The sequence below is a fragment of the Dromiciops gliroides genome, chromosome 4 (genome assembly GCF_019393635.1).
Source record: "Dromiciops gliroides isolate mDroGli1 chromosome 4, mDroGli1.pri, whole genome shotgun sequence".
Lineage (NCBI taxonomy): Eukaryota > Metazoa > Chordata > Mammalia > Microbiotheria > Microbiotheriidae > Dromiciops > Dromiciops gliroides.
This window is the reverse complement of record NC_057864.1, coordinates 39,047,460-39,064,448: the sequence shown is the minus strand read 5'-3', so window position 1 is coordinate 39,064,448 and position 16,989 is coordinate 39,047,460. Positions and strand designations below refer to the sequence as shown.

Below are 16,989 nucleotides of genomic sequence, written 5' to 3'. Positions count from 1 at the left end.
CCTCCTTTTTTCGTGATCTCATGGCATCGATCACTACCTCTTATGAAGACATTATACAACTCTCTCTCTAGCTATGCTTCTTCTAAACTGCTTTTCTCACCATTGACTTTAATTTTACATGTCCAGATAAAGATCTTTTCTTCTAAAACCAGGTTGGATGACCTATCCCCAGAGGCCTTTTTCGGATCTATAAAGGATTGTTCCAGTCCCTCCCCCAACTTCAACCTAGCTTGCATCCTAATGGTGCCATGCAAACTGGGTTTATTCTCCAAATGCACCCTTTCTCTTACACTTCCAACCACCAGGATAACTTGGTCCACCAATCAAACTCCCATGCACTTTTTTTTTTTTTTTGGTGAGGCAGTTGGGGTTGTGACTTGCCCAGGGTCACACAGCTAGTAAGTGTCAAGTGTCTGAGGCCGGATTTGAACTCAGATCCTCCTGACTCCAGGGCCGGTGCTCTATCCACTGTGCCACCTAGCTGCCCCCCCCCCCTCCATGCACTTCTAAAGACCATGGCTGTTACTTACTCCTGAAGCATTTTTGGAACATCCCAGGCTAGAATACCACTGCTATACTCCAACTGTGTTTGTCCCACTCACGATCCTTCATAGCCTGTCCTATCTTCATTAGACTCACATTTGTGTACTTGTCCCTTATCCTATTAGGCTGTAAAACTCCAAGGGAAGGAACTCTCACATACATCTTGGTAATCCCGCGATACAAGCACTCAAAATTATTCAACTCGTACACAAGGACAAACATCACAACTATTTTCCTATTTCACTTACTACTTGTTGTAGTGTTAATGTGGTAATTAATCCAACTCTGAAAACCTAAAAACGACAGTAATGTTAACTATAGCCATACCATTTCCCTGATACCTGAGTATTTGGTGGCTATTTTGTACGTCTTGGACTACTTTGTATCTTCATACATTGTTCTTTGCAAATATACAGGGTAACAAGGCAGTGGTGTCAAAAGTCAGGGCTTTAGAACTTCATGCGGCATATTAGTTGACCAAGCTTGGCTCCAGAGGAAAGCCCCTCATTTATGCGAAAGTGAGGGAAGTGTGATGAGACAGAATACCAGGGGTGCTGGGATGGAAGATTTCGCTGAACCGCCTCTCTCTTTCATTCTTTGTTGAGGGGAGAAGGGTGACGCATTTGAAAGTGAAGTCACGTAAGAACAAAAGACGGCCATAAAAATAAGATGAGGGAAAAAGCCAAACAGGGAACATTGTCACTTTCTCTTCTGAGTAACAAGAAAATGTTTGGGACAATTTTGGCTTTGTTCACATTCCAGGAACAGATACTTGGTATACTTGGGATCTCCTCCTCCTATTGTATATCTTCATTAACTGGCCATAAATATCTTTGGCCTTGTCTCTCTGCCATGCTAGACGGGAAAACAACTGTCAAGATTATGAAATTATCCTGTTTCAGACTTGCTTTATTATACACAATGAAATACATGATTTGTGGAACAACAAATTATTTTTGGAAAATGATTTATTCAGGAATTACATAATTTCAAATATTTTCCAAAATACATTTTACTAGAATGCTACAAAAGAAATGAAATACAATAAGAAATTAATCTTAACTGTCATTAAATATTTACTTCCACTAATATATACAAAATGCCACACACTTATGTTGCTCAGCCTTGGAATGTGCACTCTGCTCTATCCTGTTGCATCCTCAGGCTTGTTTCTCCAACCTCACATGAGGAAGGCTCAATCCAAGTACTTTATACAGTTCTTACAACAGGCAAGTTCAATGTCCATGAAAGCTGAACGTGCAGGTAGCAATTTACAGTTGGGGCAGCTTGTCCACAGGGGTGTCGAATTTGAAGTCCGCAGGAAACAGGTCTGGGGCACGAGGATAGATGAGTCTGTAAGACTGCCGAATCGTGACGTCAGCAACCCCAGCAATATCTCCAATTTCTAAGAGCCCAAAACGAAAAACAAGTCAGGCCTTCCTATCAGAAAGGGGATTTTCCCAGAAGCTGATGAGAGGTAAGCTCCTACTCTAGGCAGTGTTGAAAGCATTTCCATCAGTTACATGACTGAGCACCACTTAAAATCCCAGTTGGCTCATAAAGGGTTGTACCACAGGCAAATTAGGAGAGGAAGGAGTAGTTTACCTCTCAGATTTATGGAGAGGAGAAGAATTTTAGACCGAACAAGAAATAGAAAATATTATGAAATGCAAAATAGATCATTTTGATTACATTAAATTAAAAGGTTTTTGCACAAACAAAACCAACGCAGCCAAGATTAGAAGGAAAGCAGAAATATGGGAAACAATTTTTACAGGCAGTATTTCTGAAAAGGGCCTCATTTCTAAAATATATAGAGAGCTGAATCAAATTTATAAAACTACAAGTCATTCCCCAATTGAGAAATGATCAAAGCATATGAACAGGCAGTTTTCAGAAGAAATCAAAGCTATCTATTGCCATATGAAAAAAATGCTCTAAATCACTACACAAATTAAAACGACTCTGAGGTACACACCTATCAGGTTGGCAAATATGGCAAAAAGGGAAAATATTAGATGTTGGAGGGGATGTGGGAAAACTGGAACACTAATGCATTGTTGGTGGAGTTCTGAACTGATCCAACCATTCTGGAAAGCAATTTGGAACTATGCCCAAAGGGGTACGGAACTGTGCATACCCTTTGACCAAGTAATACCACTACTAGGTCTGTATCCCAAAGAAATGATAAAGAAGAGAAAAGGATCCACACGTACAAAAATATTTATAGCCGCTCTCTTTGTGGTAGCAAAGAATTGGAAATTGAGGGGATGCCCATCAACTGGGGAATGGCTGAACAAGTTGTGGTATATGGATGTAATGAAATACTACTGTAGTATAAGAAATGATGAACAGGCAGATTTCAGAAAAATCTGGAAAGACTTAAGTGGACTGATGCTGAGTGAAGTGAGCAAAACCAGGCCAACACTGAACAGAGTAACAGCAATAGTGTGTGATGATCAGCTGTGATAGACTTTGCTTTTTTCAGCAGTACAACGATCCAAGACAATTCCAAAGGATGGAAAATGCTCTTCATAACCAGAAAAACCAAAACAAAACAAAAACAACTGTGGAATCTGAATACAGATTGAACCGTACTGTTTTTACTTTCTGTTGTTTTAAATTCTTTCTTGAGATTCCCTTTTTGTTCTGATTCTTCTTTCATAACATGACTAATGTGAAAATATGTTTAATGTGATTGTACATATATAAGCTATATCAGATTGTTTACTGTCCTGGGGCAGGGGGGGGAATCTGGAACTCAAAATATTATAAAAATGTTGTTGAAAACTATTCTTACATGTAATTGGAAAAAAATAAAATACTATTAAGGAAAAAAAAAAAACAAACAAACCCAGTCTGCTAAGACACCAGTGTACCTCTTCAGGGCAGAGCTATGTCCTGGGGACATCACATCTCTATAAATCATATTTTCTAAGTTTTGAAATCACCAGTCACTCAAACTGCTTTGCCAGGTTATCGCCTATGCACTCCGGGCCTCATTTTCTTCCCTTTTAAAAATACTGATGCTACAGTTAACCAGTTCAGCTCATGAAACACTTACCTTTTTGTGTCCTTTTCTCGGCAGAGGCTTGGGAGGCCATGTAAATTGCTGCAGCAGCCACAGAAATGGGGCTCCTGCCAGGCACTAGGTCCAGTTCCACGGCCTTCCGGGCAATATGCGTAGCTGCCATCTGGACTTGTTTGGGAAGACCAAGATTTGAACAAAATCTTGACATGAAATCTCCTGTTGTGATCAAATCCACGCTGGTTTCTAAAGCCTTCAAAATTAGCTTAAAACACCGGCCTATTTCTTTCTTGGAAATCCGTGACACAGCACATATTTCTGAAGACAGAAACAAGATACAAGCAGCTTTAGCTGTAATTTACATCACACTATTTGCTTAAAGAGGGAAGTATGAGGCTGTAACAAGAGAATGCATTCAAATTCTGACACTCTGATCATTTAACATTCATCAAAATTTTAGCTTCCTCATCCACAAACAGGAATAATCACGTCCAAACTACCTAACAGTGCTATTCTGAGGAAAAGTTTTTTGCAAACCGTAAACATCATGAACACAAGAATCATTGTTATATCATGTGACTCTCTGATTAAGTGACAAAAAGTTATTTCAGAAATTCCACAAGTGAGTAATTAAAAAATATCAAGATTTCTCCTGAAGAACTGAACATGGAAGGAATTGAGGATTCCCTGTTTATCTCAAGGGAACAAGAGTGGGACAGAGATCTGTTAGCACTTCCAGAAGAATGCAAAGGTTCTCCGGTTTAAGTCGAAGGCGCCTGATTTATTACTCCACAAGGCCTATCCTATGTCACCAAGCTTTAACTAAAAGATAATGCAGTCAATATATCAAAACATTCTGTTTTGATAAGCACACTTGGTATTAAAAAAATTAACCAAACAAAATATCCAATTAAATAAAGGACAAAAAGGTTGAAAACTGTCTAATCCAAGTAACAAAGGAAAATACAAAGATGATACTCAAGTAGGTCAAACTGCATTATGAAAAAGCCTACCAAAAATAAGGTGTCTGTAAAGACACTATTTAAGCTACTGCTGAGAAAAGATAATGTACTTGGAACCTGTTTCTAACCAGCATCTATGAAATTAACATGTTTTGGATAATAAATCTAATGTAGGTGACATACCTTTAAATGTTCTAGGAACACCCTCTTGTCTACAGGCAATATAGAGACAAGCAGAAGCTATGGCATCATTAGCTCTCCCCTTCAGGCTCTTCTGTTCATATACTTGCTTGAATAAATTATTTGTTCGATCCTTCAAAGCAAAGAAACTACGTTTAATTAACTCTAGGCCATTTAATTAGCCACAATATCAAAAATTCACATGCTCATTATATTATGCTAACTAAGTCAATGCCAGCACAATTTAAGAGAGGTAGACATGAACTTACAACTATATTTCGAGGGAGGTTGATTCTGTCTGCCATGGTAGTAATTTCTTTGAAAGCATTCATCATTGCACGATCAGAACTGCTCATAGTTCTGCGATTTTGATATTTTGAATTTCCAAATTCGTCAAAGCTCGCTGCTCCTGTACCCTACAGAATAAGTTTGTTTAGATCATAGTTATAAATAAGGTTCTTTACAGTGAGAGCTGTATAAACAGCAAAATTACAAACATTCGATACAAATTTTAAAATAAGAGTATTTACTTAATTTATGTATTCAGTGCCATACCAAAAAATTACTTTATAGTTACACAAAATAGTAACAAAATTCATCTGGAGGAACAAGAAGTCAAGAATCTCAATAGGGGAAAAGGAGGTAAAGGAAGGGACAATCTTAGCAGTACTTCATCTCAAGCTATGTCACAAGGCAGTAATCATCAAAACAATTTGGTAATAACTAAAAAATTGAGAGGTTGATCAGTATATTAGATATACAACAAACTTAAGCAAATAAATACCAGTAGCTTAGTACTCAAGAAACCCCCAAATCCCAACTACTTGGGTAAGGACAAAAACTGCAAGAAGCAGTTTGGAAAAAATTAGGAATTGACCAATACCTTATATCATGTACCAAAATTAGCTCCAAATAAATATATGACTTAGGTATAACAGATCACACCATAAATCATAAGAACAAAGAAGGCAATTGCAATTATGGAAAGGGAAAGAGTTCATGCCCAAACAAGGGACAGAGAGAATTAAAGAAAATAAAAAGATTTTTATTATATAAAAATCCTATTTTTTTACACAAATCCAATATAGTTAAAACTGGAAGATGAAGGAATCTTTTCATCAAGCTTCTCTGTTAGACATCCAGTAGTCAAGATATTCAAGCAACTGAGCCAAATTTATAAAATCAAGAACTGTTCTTCAAAATGTATACGAAAAGGCTGTTTTTAAGGGACAAAAATCCCAACTATTAACAGCCATCTTTCAAAAAATGCTCCAAATCACTAGTAATTAGAAAAATACAACTTAAGTATCTCTTAGGTTCTTCCTTATAGCTACCAGATGGGCAAAGTTGGCAAAAAAGGGAAAAAGACAATCAGAAGAGGGGCTTTTTTGAAACCAGGCATACTAATGCAATGCCAACAAAAGGTGAGTTGATCTAGCCATTCCAAAAAGCAATTTGAAACTATGTCCAGTCATTGAAACTGCATATCCTTTCACTCAGCAATACAATCAGCCTCCCTCTCTTTATGTTATGTAAGTGTATGTGTCTCTTTTTGTGTAGATGGGTGTGTACATCTTCAGAGGTGTGTATGTGAATGAGAGAGAGAGGGAGGGAGGGAGAGAGGGAGGCCGTAAATAGAAAAACATTCATAGCAAAGACCTACAAAGTCAAAGTGTTCAACTGGGAAATGGCTGAACAAATTCTGATACATAAATGCAATGGAATACTCTTCTGCTGTAAGAAATGATGAAAGTGATGGTTACAGAGAAACCTGGGCAGACTTGTATGAAATGATGCAGAGGGAAGTGAGAAGAATGAGAACAATTTATACAACAATAACAACATGGTAAAGAACAAACAATTTTAGAACTCTGATCTAATGACCAACCACAATTCCAGAAGACCAAAGCAGAAGGGCTATACTCCTCCTCCTAGTGAATTATGGATTAGAGGTGAAGAAGGATGCACAGACAATGGGCCAATGCGTAGATGTCCTTTTCTTGACTAGGAATATTTGTTACAAGAGCTTTGTTTCTCTTTTCTCCCTTTTACCTCCCATCACACCCCTAACCCCCACTATAGGGAGGAAGGAAGGGACATAATAGCCAAAAGGAAGGAAGGGACATAATAGCCAAAAGGAAAAAGAAAAGAAAAAAAGATAAGTATTTTTTAAATTTTCAGAAAAGAACAGAAGGACGTCAGAAAGAATCTAAAACAAGGAGTACACTTTGTGTGTGTGTGTGTGTGTGTGTGTGTGTGTGTGTGTGTGTGTTTTTCCCTCCAAGGTCACACAGCTAGTGTCAAGTGTCTGAGGCCACATTTGAACTCAGATCCTCCTGAATCCAGGGCTAGTGCTTTATCCACTGTGCCACCTAGCTGCCCCAAGAAGCACACTTTGAAAGTTATATGTACATCAATATAGTTTCATATTAAATTCTTTTCTACTTGTTTGGTATTCAGAATGTAAACCAAACAAACAAAAAACCCCCCTCCTTTTAAAAAAGTGAATTATTGTAGATACCTATTCATGTAGAACACCTATGGCCTCCAGGCACTATTCACTTACTACTAACATTTTCAGTTTAGATATCTGAGTGAGTTATTTGCAGATTTTTGTGCCACTTAAATAAGAAAAGTAAATAACTAGAAAATCAAAACCCCCAAATCAAAGGACACACATCTACACAGGTTCGATCCATCTCGACCTAGTGAAACAAAGTTTCAACTTCCCCCCCAAAACCAAAAAAGACCAAGCACCTGTTCCAATTTCATAGCAGAATTTTTTCAAACTCTCCAAGAACAAAGAACCCATTATGTAGATTCCTCATAAAACAGTAGCTGCTTTGGGGACCTTTCCGACCATGTTAAGTTCCTGGCTGACCTTCCTTGCACTCTAAGATAAGACAGCAGAAAAAAAAAAAAAGGGACACAGTCACCTTGTAACAGAGGCATCTTTTGCCCTGAGATGTGTGCTCCTTTAGTGACAGGGATGCAAACATTACCAGGCAAAAATTACTCAGAGGCTATAAAGTTTACACATATCTTCACAACTCACTCCATTTCTTCCCTTTTCCATCACACTTCCATTTTTAAGAGAGAGAAACAAATCCACATTAAAAAAACCCTGTGATGTTAAGAGAATTTTTGATTTAGTTCACGTTTCTTCTTATGGCTGAAAACGAAGTGTTATAATTTAGTCCTTCTGCCAATGGCAAGTGGAGCACAAAAGAGAGAACATACCTTGCCAATCATTGTAGTCAAGTCTCCATCACTCAAGAGAGGATTCTGAGAGTCTCCTACCCGAGATGGGTCTTTGGTTGCTTTGTCATTGCTGAATGTTCTCCACTCAGATCCCACGTCTATAACACGATCACCTAGAGAAGCAATATAGACGATTCTAAATTTAATCATCAAATTTCTGTTTTCTGAACACCCTATAAATACCTAAGTCAGGTTATAATTTTCACTTTTCTCTGTGGATGCAGACATCAGCTTATCCTCCTAGGGGCTTGTTTTGAAGTAAGAGATACTATACTACCTTAAAAAAGACTGAATGCGTGAGCGCACACACGTGCTACACACACACACACACACACACACACACACACACACACACACACACACAGAGCAACCACAATTGTCTTTCCCGCTGACCTCATCTTTTTTAACTTTAGGCTAACTTTCACTCCACCTTGCATTGCTTATTATAATTATTGTTAATCACCTTGCCCTAATGTCATCATTTCTGAAATACACAACCCTATACGCAGCATTATGGGGATGTAGCACTAATGTTATAAGAATAATTCAATACAGACATTTATTAAATGACTGATCTGTGTATAGAGTTGGTAACACAAAGATGAAAAATCAGAGCTGCTGACTTTATCAACTAAAAGGAGAGAACATGCCAAAAACTTGCACGAGACAAAGTAGAATGCAAATCACAGACTGATCTAACGAGGAGGGAGAGATGGTTTTGGGGAGCTGGGGGTGTCAGGAAAAGCTTCAAAGAGGAGGTATAACCCAAGCTGGAGTTTCAAGGAGGAGTAACCAGACAGAGGATGAGGGAGACATGTCAGTAATGAGGGGATAGATTCTATGGATAAATGGGTACAGAAGAGTCCTGGATCAGGCTGGGGAATAACCCGTAGTCCAGCCTGGTTGTCAGTAGCTGATTGATGTTCACTAAGTGTCAGGCACTATGCTAAGTGCTGAGGATACAAAGGCAAAGTCTTTGCTCTCAAGCCCAGTCTCATGGGGACACACAACACAAACTACACACGTGCACAAACAAGCATACAAAGAAAAAGTATCATGATCAACAGGGAGAAGGCACTGACTAGAATTAAGAAGGGCAGGAGGTAGACATGAGGACATCATTCCAGGCACAGGGGATCACCGAGGAAACAGAGGCTATCCAGACATGAACTGGAGGAGGCACAAGAAGAGAGAGGCCTAGTTATTAAGGGCTTTGAATGATAAACAGAGGATTTTATACCTGACCCTGTAATGTATTCGGGCTGTAGAGAGTTAATATGGACAGACCTGCACTTTTGGAAGATCACTTCTGACAACCCACCAGCAGGACATTACAAGAATCCAGATATGGGGTGATGAGGGCATTGGTGGGGGAGGGATGGGGAAGGAGGGGGCATGTCAGAGAAGGCAATGTATAGGAGAGATGTTACAAGACAGCTGGAGTAAGGAAGACCTGAGTTCAAATCCTACCTCATATTTACTAGCTTTGTGACCTGGGCCAGTCATTTAATCTATTTGCCTCAGTTTCCTTAATCTATAAAATAGGAATAATAGAGAACAATTGTAAAGAACTTAGTACAGTGCCTGGCACATAGTAGGCCCTCTCTCCATATGAAGGTAAAATTGATAGGCCATGGCAGCAGACTGAATATGAGTGACAAGTCAAGAATGATAGCCAGGTTGCAAGTCCATGGGAACGGGAAGATGGTGGTACCCTTGCCAGTAAAAGAGAAGTTTGGAAGCGGGGAGGAGTTTTGGGGGTGAATATGGGACATTCAGTTCCAGTGTCCAACAGGCAATTAGAGATGTGACACTAGATCAGCAAGGGTTAGGGCTGCATAAGAAGATAAGAGGACCATCGGCATAGAGATAACTGAGTCTATGGGAGTTAATGAGATCTCCGAGTATAGAGGAAGAAGAGGGCCCAAGACAGGGCCTTGTGGGCCAGCCAATGATATGACCTGGATAGAGATTCTGAGGAGGAGGTCAGATAGGAAGAAAAGCCAAGATAGAAGAGTGCCACAAAAACCTGGAGAGACTGAATAAGAGGGCGACTGTGTCAAAAGGTTGCAGAGGTCAATAAGAATGAGGATCGAAAAAAGGCCATCGGATCTGGCAACCAGAGTAACGCCAGAGGGTGTAGTTCTGGTTGAACAAGGAGGGCAAAAGTCAGATTATAGAGAATGAGAGGAAAAGAGGCACCCGTTGTTGACGCCAGCAAGAGAGACAGGAGATAATTTTTTGAGGATGGGGAAGACACAGGCCTATTTATAGGCAGTAAAGAAGAAGCCAGTAAACACGGAGAGACTTGAAGACTACTGAGAATGGGAATTACAGAGCAGCATTCTGCTGGAGGAAATGGGAAGGAATGGGATCCCTTCCACATGAGGGTTGGCCTTGTCCAGCAGGGCCACCTCTTCATATAAGACAGAGGTCAAGGAGGAGACAATGCCAGAAGGTACCCAAGTGATAGGCAGCGAAGAAGAGGGAGCTCTTGGTGAATGGCTTTAATTTCGTGTTCCCGTCACGGCTGCTAGTGCTGATGGAAGCGGAGCTCTCAAGGAAGAAGTGATCGAATACTACAAGGACGATGAGAAAAGGAGATCACGCTCGGCCTGAAGAGGATCGCTGGTGACCTCGGTAAGGACATTTCCAATAGTAGTTGGGATGGGAGTCAAACTGCTGGAGTTTCAGGAACCAGCTGTTAGGTGGAGATCAAGTAGAAGCAGTCAGTATAGACTGCTCTCCCTACAAATTTAGCAGCGAGAGAAGAGCTAAAGGAAAGTGTGTGAAGTAAAGAAAAGGGTTTAGGATATGAAAACCTGTTGGTCTGAAGACAGAAGGAGAAGATGCAACATTCGGGGCAGACAGACCAGAAGGTACAAATGGAGGAGATGGCTTGGGCCGTCTCAGGTTTTGAGCCTGCAGAGGTGGATGATATTATACATTAGAATTTTATAGGGCAGCTAGGTGGCGCAGTGGATAGAGCACCGGCCCTGGAGTCAGGAGGACCTGAGTTCAAATCCGGCCTCAGACACTTAACACTTACTAGCTGTGTGACCCTGGGCAAGTCACTTAACCCCCATAGCCTCACCAAAAAACAAAACAAACAAAAGAATTTTATAGAGGAGTAATTGGTTGAATACTATAGCAGGGACCAATTATGATGATCCTATTAATGACATCTTGGCAAAAACTGCATTGGTTGAGACATTAGAAAGCACACAATCATATGCAACCTTATTTATCACCTCCTATGAAAACAGGAAGTTATGATCCCACCCAGACTTGAGCAGTGGATTTGTAGGGATGCAATGTTTGTTGTTGAATCTGAAGGAATGAACTGCCATGGCCCAAACAATCCCCCCAGAGCCATGTCTGCAGGACCCAAAGGACAACAGAGAAACCCTTGTTGGGTATAAGGGGGCTGACTCATTACCAACAATGACATATTCACAAAAATGATGTGGAATTTTTCATCCAGAAAACATATGACTGGAAGGGAAGACAGGCTGGGCAGGTAGTAAGAAGTGCACTACCTCCACCCTCTATGGAAGCTTTACGGGAGGAGGGGGACAAGAATCACAGAGAGAAAAGTCTGGACCATCAGCCACTTGTACGTCATGATGGCAGATCCAAGTGAACAAAAGGCTGCCTGCCCCACCACCCTTCACCTCTCTGGTGCCTCCTCACCCCAGGTCATCCACACGCTCCTGCCAGCGATTTTCCTAAGAGCAGATCTGACCAGCTCACTCCCTTACTCCATCAAGGCCAGTGGGCTCCCTCGTGCCTTTAGGAGAAGCTATAAAAAAGCCCTCACAACCTGGCTCCAGCCCCTTCCCAGCCTCAGTGCTCTTCCTTTTGTCCTGTCTCCATGCCTTTGCCGTGGCAGTCTCACAGGTGTGGCATGCTTTCCATTCTTACCTTTGTCTCAATCCTTCCCCTTTCTTTAAGATGCAGCTCAAAAACAAAAATGAAACAATCCCTGCTCTCAGAACGTAGGTTCCACTTCACTGGCAGAGACAATATACAGATATACATGAATACACACAAGTGTACAAAAGTACAGGATAACTGGGGGGCATCAGGGAAAGCCTCATTTAGACAAATGCTTTAGCTGAGATTCAGAGAAAACTAGGGATTCTTAGAGGCAAAGATGAGGCTTCGAGATGTCACATCATGTGTCAAGAACAGTAAAGCTAAGCTGCACTGTAGGGTATGTGAAGGAAATACTGTATAAAAACTGGAAAGGTATTAACAGGTAACTACTCGCTGGAATGGCATCCATTGACTTTTTTTTTTTTTGCAAGGCAATGAGGGTTAAGTGACTTGCCCAGGGTCACACAGCTAGTAAGTATCAAGTGTCTGAGGTTGGATTTGAACTCAGGTCCTCCTGAATCCAGGGCTGGTGCTTTATCCACTGTGCCACCTAGCTGCCCCCCACAATGACTTTTAAAATAAACACTGTTATAGCACAGTCCCAGCCAGGATTGTAGAAGAGTTAGAAGAAACATTTGCAAAAGACCTATGTGACTGTGGAGTGAACTAAAGGGTACCTACTGAAAGAAATTAAAATTGTGTGAACATTAAGGAAAACAGAAGATATTATCAAAGAAAGGTAGATGTGTTCACATTTCCGTATGCACACACGTATAGGGGTGTGTATAGGCACACCCACAATGTATAGGTGTGTAGGTGTATGTGTATGAGTGTATGTAGGAGGGGAGTGGGGGGTGTGTATGTGTGTGTAGGTATGTGTGTAATGTCTCCAAACATGTAATTTATTTACACACTTCCCCACTGTGTATGGGAATGTCTGAATATACAGTGTTCCTCTTCTGGCCCAAGAGTAATTTCTGACATATGACAAGTCCTCTTACTGCTTGCTGTACCTTAAAGAAATCCAACTGGACTTTTAAATTAAATCTTGCATGGCATAAATAGAACACTCAGCACTGGGCAGTGACATAATTTTTCCATACATGGAGAATAACCTAAATGACTCACTCAAGTAACTGTGGTTTGAGTTACCAACCAGTTGCTTGTAAATGTTTTCAAATATACATATACTCGTTCAAGACATTACATTTACAAGAGTTTAAATTTCCAACACTAAAATCACAAAATGCTTTGTGAAAAACCACCAAACCAAGAAGGTAAGTTCATGAGTAAGGGAAACAAGAAAATCTTACGCAATCTAAGAACAGCAAATCTTTTAAAGAATACTTGAGGAAAGCAAATGTTTACATGTTCCTCCAGAAAAATACTATATATGGATCATGGGATCATCTCAAAGTTTCACTTACTATAACAAATTATATTTACCCATAGATGTGGATACCTTTTGATGAGGAACAAATCTGTCAATCTGCCAGCAACAAGTATATCAAGTATGCTTTAAAGTTCTAAAAATAGAAAACCAAGTGCCAAATTTTATCAGTTCATGTTCTCAACCACACCTTGATCTTTGGACATTAACATCTAAAAAGTTTTCCATAAAGAAAAGGTCTCATTTTAAAAAGCACTTGTCTTTCGTGTATTCACAGACAATCATGCTTAAACCGTGCAGTGGTGGGGAAAAAACCTGGATTTAGAGTCGGTTACTTGGGTTAGAGTCTAGCCACTTACTAGTTGTGTAATCTTGGACAAATTTCTTCATTCTCCTAAACTCTCTTAGCTCTATAAAATGGGGACAATACTTTACAACTGCAAAGCACAAAAGAGGCCTGACACAGGCTGATTTGGAAGGTGAAACTTGTGACACTGACTCAATATCACTTCTGCTACAGGTTGCAAAGACTGTCAGCCTTAAAAAGGGTCCTGCCACCCCAATGCTGAACAGAGGCCACTGATGGGCAGGTTAAACCGGAGTCCCGGACCACCCCCCACCAACATCTGGGTGAGCAGCTCCAGTGGAGAGGTGGCCACTGTACCCACTGCCACTGAAGGACAGGGAGGACAAAGAGTTCCAGGCATTGCGCCCTCCACAGTCACAGCGCATGGAAGAAATCCTTTCCTGTCTGTGACCTGGCAACTGTCCCTGAAGGCACCTCAGTTCTCTCCTCCACCTCAGGTGTGGCTACAGAAACAATGGAGGTTTTCAATTCTCATGTCTCTGACACTGTCAGAGACTTAGACTTCTTCAACCCCCAAAACTGATGTCATTTTGTTCATGGAAATGACAAGAAAGGAGATCCATTATCTTTTGGAGGTCCTCAGCTGAAATTCCCCGGTCAGCAAGTGAGGATTCAGAGACCAGTGTGGGCGCTGAAATTAACCTCAGGCTCCACAAGCCGAGCTGGGGGGGGGGGGGGGTAGGGGGCACGCTCTGAGCTGGGCTAAGCTGTGTGGAAGAAAAGTGCATGAAAACCCTCCGAGAGGCTGGGGTTGGGGGAGCATGGGCCCAGCTGACCCTGGGGGCGGCCAGCCCCTGATTTCACCTGAGAGAGAGAGAGAGAATAAAAAGGGAGACCAGAGACGCTGAGAGGTCGGTGAGAAAGGGATGCTTGGGACGCTGAGGGGGAGACGGAGAAAAAGCCAAGAGTAAGAGCAGGGAAGGAGGCCACAACAGTAAGAGGCTTTTCAGGGGGGTTGGCAAGAGTATGGAGCAGGGGGGCTTTACAATGAGGGCAATGCTAGAAGAAGGTCCGTTGGCACGCAGGAGGAAGCTAAAGTTCCAGGCGCAGCGGGTGGAAAGAGACGCGCCACTATTATATTAAAAGCAGACAGGTTGTATAATTTGCATTTCTTAAACCTTATCGTTTACATCGATTTTTATAAATAAATTCTGCTTTGATTATTTAATTAAGAGGCTTCTTAATCTTTTGCTTATCAATTTGGGAGGAGCAAGTGTGGTAGAACTTTATAAACAGCCCATATTAAATTAATAGCAGTCAGATAGCCAAATAGTCAAAAAAAGCCCCCAAATTAGGCCCCCAGTCAAATTAGGCCCCTAAGTTAGTAAAACATTTTTACAGTTGAATGGCGACCGTGGCAGGACTTATGGCCCAATTATAATTTTTCTAAAGTTATAATTTTCATATAAGCACAGTTATACATTTTTCAGAGTAAGATTAGCTAGTTAATAATTTTTTTTTATACTAGGCACCGTCTTCTTTTTCTACCCATATTGCCAGTGCTTTGCGCACGACCTTGGTGGTCATCATCTTCTCTGCCTGAAGAGAGCCCCCTGAGCCAGGGAACCCACAGCATCTCTAGGCAGCTCATTCCTCTTCTGGTCGGCCTTCACTGGCAGTATAAGTTTTTCCTGGTATCAGTCTAAATTAAATTGGCCTCTTGGCCATTTCCACTCACTGCTCCTGGTTCTAGTCCTTCCTCCCCCTTTGAATCCTTGAAAGGAGCTGTAATGGTCTCCTGAATGATCTCTAAGCTAAAAAACATGCCCAGTGCCCGGCAAGAGATCCTTGGTTTGTTTGCTCTTGAAGTCCTTCAGTCCAGAGTGCCCTCTTCCCAACATGCTCATCAACATCCTTTTTAAACAGCAGTGTCCAGTGGGACTATCACATCAAATTTTGGGGAGCCTATGACCCTCCAAAGGCAGCACAAGATCAAAATAGCTTTTTGGTTGCCATAAATTACTCTAGTAAGTCATCCTGAGCTCTCAGTCCACTAAGACTTATCTTTTTTTTTTCAGAAGAATTGTTGCCTCCCCTACACCTTGTACTTGGGAGGATTTGATTTTTTGTTCCCAAGTGCAACACTTTACATTGATCCTTACTGAATTTGATTATCTTAGCTCTAACCCAGTGAAATAATCTGTCAAGATCCTTTTGGATACTGATTCTATCACCCAATGAGTTAGCTATCCCTCACAGCACTATGCTAAGTACACCATCTAAGTCTTTATCCAAGTCACTGACAGCAATGTTCAACAGCACAGAGCCCTGAGATACTCCACACTGACAATAAACCATTCACAACCACTGAAACACTTCTGAATCAATTGGACTCTAGTCAGATCTAATCCACATACCTCTACTCTCTTCACAAGGATAGTATCAAATACTTCATCACAAGTTTTGCTAAAAGCTAGTTATCTACAAGCATTCCCCTTGTTTATTAGGTTAGCAATCCTGTCCAAAAAAAAGAAAAAAGGAAATAAGAAAAGACCGCTATCCAGAACTTTGTTTTTGACCCCATTTAGTCCACAGGTCATAGTGACTTCTCATCTACAAGTACCTGAAACTCGCAGCAGCATCAAGGCAACTGTTTGTAATTCAGACCATCATTTGGAGCCTGCTAGATAAGGAATGGAGTTACACAAATCTGTGATCTTGGCAAAGTCAGCAAATTGGCTTTTGTGAGGTACACATATGTAACATTCTTGGAGTCTTCTGAAAGAAAGGCGCTACATAAAATGAGGTCTTCTTATTGGGAAGGAAAGAAAATTTTTGAATGAAAACTGATAAATAAAACAAAATAACCACACCTAACATAACTTTTTAAATAAACAAAATTATATGCAGAGCATAAAGTTCTCAATTTCAATTAAGTTTTATTTTACCTGGGGGGGGGAGGAGTGAGATTTATTGAACACTTTCTTTTAAAGTTCCTTTTAGGTGCATTTAACTTTAAAAACCTTCACAAAACAATAAACAGCAGCCCCTCATATCTCTAGAATCCTATTATTCAGTGATCTCACTTATGCCCAAGGCTGCAGATTCACAGTAGGGAAGGAAATCAGAAGCTACCCAGTTTCACTTTTTCATGGGGATAAAGAAGCTCCAGAGCTTCCTAGGCTTGTATAAATTTCAGATAAAATTCTAACTACTATAATAAAAGACGACAGTTAATAAAGTTAATCATAACCAAATTAATTTTGGATTCTTTCTTTTTTAGGAACTGTGATAGATACTGGCTAATACCAAATTTCCAGGCTGTCACAACCCCAATAACTTATTTTATTTAGCATTTTCTTTGGAAAGAGCTTTTCTCACAATGGCCGAGATACAGCATAAGTATCATCACCCCCATTTTACAGATGAGGAAACTAAA

The 16,989-nt window shown here is 40.6% G+C and overlaps 1 protein-coding gene across 1 annotated transcript in view; it reads right to left on the bottom strand.

Annotated features, from left to right (window-relative positions):
• Positions 1–1,459: 1,459 nt before the first annotated feature.
• Positions 1,460–16,989, bottom strand: part of GTF2B (general transcription factor IIB) — a 31,012-nt gene continuing 15,482 nt past the window's right edge. The window contains exons 3-7 of the mRNA XM_044004062.1: positions 7,954–8,087; positions 4,983–5,129; positions 4,717–4,846; positions 3,608–3,889; positions 1,460–1,948 (exon numbers count right to left, since the gene is read on the bottom strand). Of these exons, the coding sequence (XP_043859997.1) occupies positions 1,815–1,948; positions 3,608–3,889; positions 4,717–4,846; positions 4,983–5,129; positions 7,954–8,087 (827 nt within the window). The 3' untranslated portion in view covers positions 1,460–1,814. The remainder of the gene's footprint in view (positions 1,949–3,607; positions 3,890–4,716; positions 4,847–4,982; positions 5,130–7,953; positions 8,088–16,989) is intronic.